The sequence below is a fragment of the Punica granatum genome, chromosome 1 (assembly GCF_007655135.1).
Source record: "Punica granatum isolate Tunisia-2019 chromosome 1, ASM765513v2, whole genome shotgun sequence".
Taxonomy (NCBI): Eukaryota; Viridiplantae; Streptophyta; class Magnoliopsida; order Myrtales; family Lythraceae; genus Punica; species Punica granatum.
Genome location: NC_045127.1, coordinates 44,796,104 through 44,803,936, shown reverse-complemented (window position 1 = coordinate 44,803,936; position 7,833 = coordinate 44,796,104). Strand labels below are relative to the sequence as shown.

Below are 7,833 nucleotides of genomic sequence, written 5' to 3'. Positions count from 1 at the left end.
AAGAATGAAATCAAATAATACATATGATCGGCTAAAGGGCTTGACATTTACCGTACCTCTAACTAGGTCAGGATCTTGTAGTGAATGGACTTAGTGCATGGTACATACGGTTATAAGTTCATTAGAATATTTTAATTATATATTCGTCGCCATTTTGAATGTCGAGGTATTCTACTAGGCGTCATTCATGACTTTAGGAGCTAAAGGCATTTTGGAAATTATGCTTTTGATTACGGAAAGAGTTTATGATAATGTCAAATGAGTTGATATTATAATTCCATTGCCATTTGGTGATGAACCTAGCTAGTCACACACATTGAGCATGTTTAAACTGAGAAAAGAATTAACTTTAGTTAAAGAAGTTAATTGGGAATTAATTATCGAATGAGGCTTGCAATATGATTGCAGGGGTGCGAGCACATCCTGAAATCGAATTCAACATCAAGGATAAATCTAATTAAGGAAATACAAGAGTTTCTTATTTGGAGAGTTTCTATAAATATATTATTTATTAAAGGAACTTGTGTCAAGGACTACATTGATCTTTCTTTATTACTTGGGAGGGCAAGTCATTAGATGATTTAAAGTGCGAGGACTAATTTGTGATTTATTAATTAATATAGATTAATTTATAAATTGCAATTAGATCCCTAGGGTAAATCTATATATAGATATGATCTTGTGATTAACCCTAGATGTGATTAAGCTCAAGACCCGAAAAGTAAGATAGAGAGGAGAGTCGGCCGAGACTTTATAGACTTAGTCGCACACTGCTCTTAGTCAATCAGAGGCTTCTCGGCTTCGTTCGGCGATTCGGAGTTGACCAAGACATCCTTGAAGCAGTCTTTTTCCTTTGGTGGTGATTCCGTTCGAGTTTGGTGACCTAGATCGGAGTGAACGGGTCGAGAGAAGGCTATACTCAGTGGTGACACATTCGTGTGGACGAGTTAAAGAACGAACAATTAGACGGTTGCGTTGATTGATCAAAGCGACTTGATAAGATTTTGCATTCGAATTCCCGATTATGAAATGGATTTTTGTAAGCATAACTTATTTTTTAGAAAACATTCAATTTGGTCCTCGAAATATCAGTTTGTCAACAATTTGTTCCCTCACTGAATTTTGCCAACAATTTAGTCCTCAAAAAATTAGTTGGCCAACAATTTGGTCCTCGAAAGATTAATTTTGCCAATAATTTGGTTTTTCAATAAATTTTGCCAACAACTTGGTCCTCGAAAGATTAATTGGGCAACAATTTTGTTCCCAAAAGATCAATTATGTTAACAATTTGGTCTTTCAATGAATTATGCCAATAATTTGGTTCTCGAAAGATTAGTTGGCCAACAATTTGGTCATCGAAAAACCGTTTCGTCAGACAATTTAGCCCTGACGTTAGTTTACCGTCGACTCTGAGACAATAATCTGACCTGAAAACTGATATGTCACAATCTTAACTAACAAATTTTCAATTGTCGTTAGTTAAGGATGTCTCATATCAGCTTCCAGGTCAAATTATCGTCACAGTGTCGATGGTCAGGGCTAAATTGTCTGCCGGAACGGTCTTTTGAGGACTAAATTGTTGGCCAACTAATCTTTCGAATACCAAATTGCTTACTAACTAATCTTTCGAGGACTAAATTATTAGCAAAATTCATTGAGGGACCTGGCAAAATTAATCTTTCGAGAACCAAATAGTTGGCCAATCAATTTTCAAGAACTAAGTTGTTAGCAAAAGTTACTGAGGGATCAAATTGTAGGCAAACTGATATTAAATGTTTTCTCCTTATTTTTTCTTCCCTCCAATGTTGCTTTTGCATTTGATTCCATCCGATTGTATTGTGGATTTTCCTAAGCAAGACTTGGCATAGGACTATCCATTGGCTATTGCGAATCCTGTGGTGTTCCGATCAGGATTAGGATAAACGCTAGATTTATCCAGAGTCAAACGGCCCCTTTAGATTCCGCGCCTCAAGCGTCATGCCTGATATTTATCCAGAGCCTGAAAACCTCAGCTACGTCGTCGTTTGGTTAGATCTCTCTCTCTCTCTCTCTCTTCACTGGAGCTGTTCCCCGGGAACCCGAGCGCGAAGCCTCGCATAGCTAAAGGCAAAAGCTTCTTCGATCTCCAGCTTCAACGAGTTCGACCTAGGGTTTCTTCACAATTTGCAGGGAGGTACTCTCTCGCTAGATCCATTTCCATCACCGTATATAACGAGTTCGAGATCTCGTTCTGATTTTGATATTGCGGCCAATTGTTGTTCAGAGCTCAAATTTGTGCAGAAAGCTTCTTTTTCTGTTGGGTATTCGCTTCCCATTTCCGTTTCTTTTCTTCGTTCGAGATCGTTGCTATGGCGATCTGGCCCGCTTTTGTATGAGTAGTTGCAATGTAGGCGTTGCGACAGATGATTTTTCCCCATTCGTATTAAGCTTCGTAAATCAAAGTTTTGACTTTTTGAGTCTTATGTTTTGAAATTACAACCAAGCTGCTCGATACAACTTGTCACTGGCAGCAAATTGAAGCAAATGTTGGGCTGAAAAGTCGTAATTTTCATAGTATAAATTGATTTATGCTTTGTGAAGTGATTCTTTTGGGACAAATGCCGAGTCAATTTCGTTGTGGGTAGGTTGACTATAGAAATCCCAAGCTGGGTTATGTTTGATTGGGAATTGCATCATGGTTTTTCATCATTGCCAACGAGGTCCCTTTCTGATTCATTTTCTCTCTTAAATTCCAGGGAGGGTTCTTTCGCGTAGTGGCTTAAGAAAATGAGGCCCCTATTCTGTGGTAACCTTGATTATGATGCACGCCAATCCGATGTCGAGAGACTTTTCCGAAGATATGGGAAGGTTGAGAAAGTGGATATGAAGTCTGGTAAGACTCTTCTTTAATTTCTCTGGTTCAATATGTTTTGCTGTTGTAAGCATTTCTTTTTCTTCACTATTTCCAATACAAATATTCCTGAACTGGATCTTCTTTTCAGCTGGTGATCTGCTTAAATTTGGCATGGAAGCAACCTTAAAACCATAAAAAGGATAAATTCCTGAAGTAGGTTCTTGTTGTTTGATCTGTTAGATGCACAATGTTGCTAAACTTTTGATGGATGTCGAGTTTCTATCATGAGCATTTCATTTCTAAACCAGGAAAATATATCTCCTGGGCAAGGAGCTGCACTCTAGCTTGTATGATTTCATCTGAAATAAATAATATGATAATTGTCTTATCTGGTTGTCAATCTTGCTGGGAAATGGATGCTCTTGAGAATCCTGCTTAACAGCAACACTCGAAGTTTTCTTGAGGCTGTAAGTTGTCTTATAATTATCTTCGAAAACCTGAAGGCTGAAGGTTTGTAACTTCGCATTTAATAGGAGAGACAAAGGGAAGGCATTGTGTATGTTGATGTTTGGTGTTGAAAATTTTTGTAAAATCAGAAGCAATCAGTGATCTCAGATATCGGGCCACCTTCTTCATGTTTGAGCCTCAAGGCCATGTGAGACCACTCTCGCTTTTTTAATATTTTCCTAACATCAGTTGTAAGAGGTGTCATATTAGTGGTATGTTTGTTATAGACCGGCATAAATGCTGAAGATTTCCTACATGTATGGATGTGTGCTTCTAATGGAACTTCCAGCTAGATTACTGAGCTGTTCTGTCTCCATATAAATTGTGTCTAAACTTGAGAAATCAGCTTCAAGCTGAATTCTTCTTTTCAGAAGTAATTCTATTTGAGTGGATAATGTTTCACTTCTTTTCTTTTAAGGAAAGCAAAATTTTTAGTTTGCCCCCATGATCAACTATGTCTTTGGCGCAGGATTACTTGGAATATCCATTGACCTCTTGGATGGATGTGCTCTCCTGCATTTCTTTTCTTGCCTGTGCTACGCTTCATCTTCTTCTGTTTTAAAGGAGACCCAACCAACCTAATTTGCAATGGCACTCCCATCCTATGACTCTCTGAGACACTATTGCCTTTTCACTTTTCCTGGAAACCCTTCAGTATTCCATTTCCAACATGTTTCACAGTAGAGGTCTTAGTGATCTCACAGCCAATGGCAGGTGTTGTGTTCCTCTTTATTGATTTCTTCTGCTTCTACTTCTGATCTTTATACATCTTCTTTCTATATGACGTATTTGTAGTGATTACTAAAAACTTTAGTATGTCTGGAAGTTTCCACTAGAGAATGCCGCAATTGCTCTTCGTCCATTCCTTTCATATAATTTGTGAAACTAAGGTTGTTTTCCTGCGGTTTTTGCATTCTTTGATTGCATAGGATATGCTTTTATCTACATGGAGGATGAGCGAGATGCTGACGATGCAGTTCGAAGGCTTGACAGGATTGAATTTGGTAGGAAGGGCCGTCGACTTCGTGTTGAGTGGAGTAAGGTAAGGTTTACTCACGAATTCTGGAAAGGAATAGCTTTAACAGGGAGGTCGTTAGTCTAATCCAGTCAATATATAATCAGTTGTGGTTTGACTTTGTAGTATTTTTCCTCTCTTCAATGCAGGAAGATGGTAGAAGAGGTGGTTCCAAAAGGTCCTCAGGTAACATGAGAGCATCGAAAACCTTGTTCGTCATTAACTTTGACCCAATGAATACCAGGACAAGGGACCTTGAGAGGCATTTTGAACCATATGGGAAAATATCAAACGTAAGGATCAGAAGGAACTTTGCATTCGTCCAATATGAGTCATTAGAGGATGCAACAAGAGCCCTGGAGGCCACAAACATGAGGTCTGAATATCTGGCTTTAATTAACAAAATATCGTATTTTCTGCTTATATTGACAATTAGAGCAATCTTACCAGAGAGGGGTTTCGATGGCAAGATCTATTCTGTCTTAATAGGCCATCGTTTCAAAGCATAAGATTGCATATACTTACACTTTGAAAAATGAGGTGAAGGACCTCTACTTGTTTTTGTCAATCTAATGGTATACAGCAATTGTGAATACAGCAAGCTGTTGGATCGAGTCATAACAGTGGAATATGCGGTTAGGGACGACGATGATAGAGGAAATGGGTATAGCCCCGATAGAAGAGGTCGCGATGGGTCTCCTCATGGAAGAGGCTATCGTGGGCGATCACCCAGCCCATATCGAAGAGATCGAGGTAGTCCTGATTACGGACGTGGTGCAAACCCAGATTCCAGATATGAGCCCAGAGGAAGTCCCAGGTACGAGAGAGCCGAAAGTCCAGCAAATGAGAGATATCACAGGTTCGTACTGCTATGAAATAACAGTTTCTTTTTGAAAAGCACATAAAATGACAGGACAAGTACTTAATGCTCTAGGAGATGTATTCTTTTGACATATGTCTCATAGCTTCCCTTATTTGAAGAATAGAGGGAAGCAAAAGGAAAAAAATGAAGAAACTTTTTGGTGCAGGACCATATGTCCTTGTCTCTTATGTGCTGCTTTTGTGCTCTATTTGCAGCCGAGTGCTTCATTCAATTAAAGAGATGAATATGACATTTTTATTTTACAATGCAGCCGCTCACCTCCGCCACAGGAGAGGTCACGCTCTTGAGATTCGCCCGGAGTCGAGGAGAAACAATTTGATGATGGGTAGGTCTTCTGTTTTATTTCTTAGCAGTCTCCATGCTGGTTATGAGTCCTTGTTTATCTCGATGTAAGATGTGCATTTGAACTCTCGAGAAGTCCTTAGATTGGCAGTGCCAAATTTGTCGGGGATCTGTTGTACTACCAGTCATAGTCTCTGTTGTTCTATGTGGACGAGCGCTTGTTTGTGTAGCTAACCATTGTGGATGTTCGAAATTGTATGGACTAAGTTGTCTGAAGGTCTTTTCCATCCCATGATTTAATCTTTAAGCGTAGTAGAAACCCGATGAAATTCTCTGGGCCCAACGATGATCCTATCCCAATGGACAAAGCAGCAGACAGCACACAATGCGTAGCCAACGCACGCTGCAGGGAAGGGAACGTCGACCCTTCATAAAGCTTCTCACGCTGACATTTATTGGGAGCCTCACTGCAGAGAAAAGCCTGTGTCCGCTGCCCCGTTGGTTGTCTGTTGCTCTGATCAGCTGAACCCAATGGACACAGCATGTCGGGAGATCATGATGGGTCATGGAGGCTGTAACGTTATGTTTACGTGGGGGGCGTCAACTGTTGCTGGGCTCACAGGATGTGTGAGACAGGATGGGAACGGTACAATCGTACATCTTTTTACGTCCCACTTTGCCCGAGCGAAAAAGGGCAGATGAAAATTGAGTGTCGGAGAGGGAAATTGGAGAATAATCTCTGATCTCCTCATTTTGTAGGCCATTCGTGCTAAATTCTTGGAGGTTCATACCTCGTGATTTGCAGGTGTATAACGAAATTTATGAGTTGTTTAATAATAATAATAATAAGTTGTGATAATTTATTGACAACAGTTATTGATATAGCTCGATAACTCTTATTTATTTATTTTTTCCAATCACAAAAGAACCATCAGTCAGTGTAAGAATCTAGAAATACTATATATTATCTGCTTTTGCCTTTCGCAATTATTAAGGTGACTATTGAGAAATCATTTATTACTTTTTTGGGTGAACAAGAAGTTAGATATTATCAATTCCCTTACAATGTGGAAAACTTGGAGTTTTCTAAGTAAGATAATTGAATTTCTATATTGGAGGAGACTTGTTAACTGTTAAATTAACTTAGATAATTTTTATGTACGGGACATGGAGGTGATTACATGAATCCATGATACGACGCCACATACTAGCAAGATTTTTTTCTTTTTTAATTTTAAATGTATTCAATATAGACAATCAACTTAAGGAATATCCGAGCAAAGATATCTTGGGAACGTTGAACCAATATTCAGAATAAATGTTGTTGTAAATTCACGTAACACCATAATTATATCGACAGGAAAAAAATTATGCAATAAAACTAATAAGAACAGTATTGCAATGATAAGAACACTGCAATTTGTGAGATGATTATTGCCAAGGAACAATAGAAAAGTATAACAGTTTTGAAAATATTTAATAGATACACTGCACGAGTAAAAGGTAGCATGCCAAGAGTGAGACATATAACGAATTGGAGCAAGGTGGACTGCTGGGAAAGAGGAGAAAAAATATGACGTGGAAAATGAATTTTATATATATCCTATACGAAAGTTAGAGAAATTAGGCTTTGTTTGATTTTAGAGTTTTTTTTTTAATTTTATTCTACTTAATTCCACTTATCTTCAATTCAACAACACAATTATTACTTTTTTTAAAAAAAAATTTAATAGTTCAATTCAATTTTTAATACTAAATTATCTCAACTGTTCATTACTTTTTTCACAATTCAATAATACAATCATTACTTTCTATTAACTATTCATTACTTTTTTTTTCATTTTTTCTCATGATTCGACAATACAATTATTATTATTATTATTATTTTCTCATTCCACCTTATTATTATTATCCCAATTAAATATATATAAATATAGTTGGAATGGAGTAGAGTTAAACTCTACTCGATAATTGTTTTCTAAGTAAGATATTTCTATATTGGACGAAACTTGTTAATTGTAAAATTAATTGTTTAATATTTGGAAACGAAACTCTTTACTCATATTCTCAGTATAGAAATAACATAGATGGATATCTAAAATTTATGGAATCGGCCACATATAAAATATTACAAAATCATTCATCCAAAAGAATATTATAAAATTCATTTTAACCTAAAAACATGGTCTTGATTCTTTTTTAGGTTTATGTTTATTAGGTAAAGTCATGCCACCAAAAGAGCTGAGGATATGAGAAAAGAAAAAAATAAAGTTATAGATTCTCCTCGTTGCATGTTTTAGCTTTTATATATTT

The 7,833-nt window shown here is 37.3% G+C and overlaps 1 protein-coding gene across 3 annotated transcripts; it reads left to right on the top strand.

Annotated features, from left to right (window-relative positions):
• Positions 1–1,990: 1,990 nt before the first annotated feature.
• Positions 1,991–5,817, top strand: LOC116197638 (serine/arginine-rich splicing factor RS41-like). 3 transcript variants are annotated; one of them, XM_031527844.1, is made up of 7 exons: positions 1,991–2,173; positions 2,736–2,872; positions 3,810–4,054; positions 4,270–4,382; positions 4,505–4,731; positions 4,954–5,214; positions 5,489–5,817. In XM_031527844.1, exons 3-7 carry the CDS (start codon positions 4,048–4,050, stop codon positions 5,523–5,525), a joined length of 645 nt encoding a protein of 214 aa, XP_031383704.1. In that variant the 5' UTR covers positions 1,991–2,173; positions 2,736–2,872; positions 3,810–4,047; the 3' UTR covers positions 5,526–5,817. The 3 variants fall into 3 exon arrangements, with proteins under 3 accessions (XP_031383704.1, XP_031383691.1, XP_031383697.1); XM_031527831.1 differs by lacking the exon at positions 3,810–4,054 and having other exon boundaries at positions 1,992–2,173; XM_031527837.1 differs by lacking the exons at positions 1,991–2,173; positions 3,810–4,054 and adding an exon at positions 2,280–2,300.
• The last annotated feature ends 2,016 nt before the right edge of the window (positions 5,818–7,833 follow it).

What these genes read in the sequence shown, in the direction of transcription:
- LOC116197638 (XM_031527831.1), top strand. Translation starts at nt 2,767, where the DNA reads ATGAGGCCCCTATTCTGTGGTAACCTTGATTATGATGCACGCCAATCC. An exon ending in GAAAGTGGATATGAAGTCTG is followed by an intron (nt 2,873 to 4,269) that starts GTAAGACTCTTC and finishes TTGATTGCATAG; the next exon opens with GATATGCTTTTATCTACATG. An exon ending in TTCGTGTTGAGTGGAGTAAG is followed by an intron (nt 4,383 to 4,504) that starts GTAAGGTTTACT and finishes TCTTCAATGCAG; the next exon opens with GAAGATGGTAGAAGAGGTGG.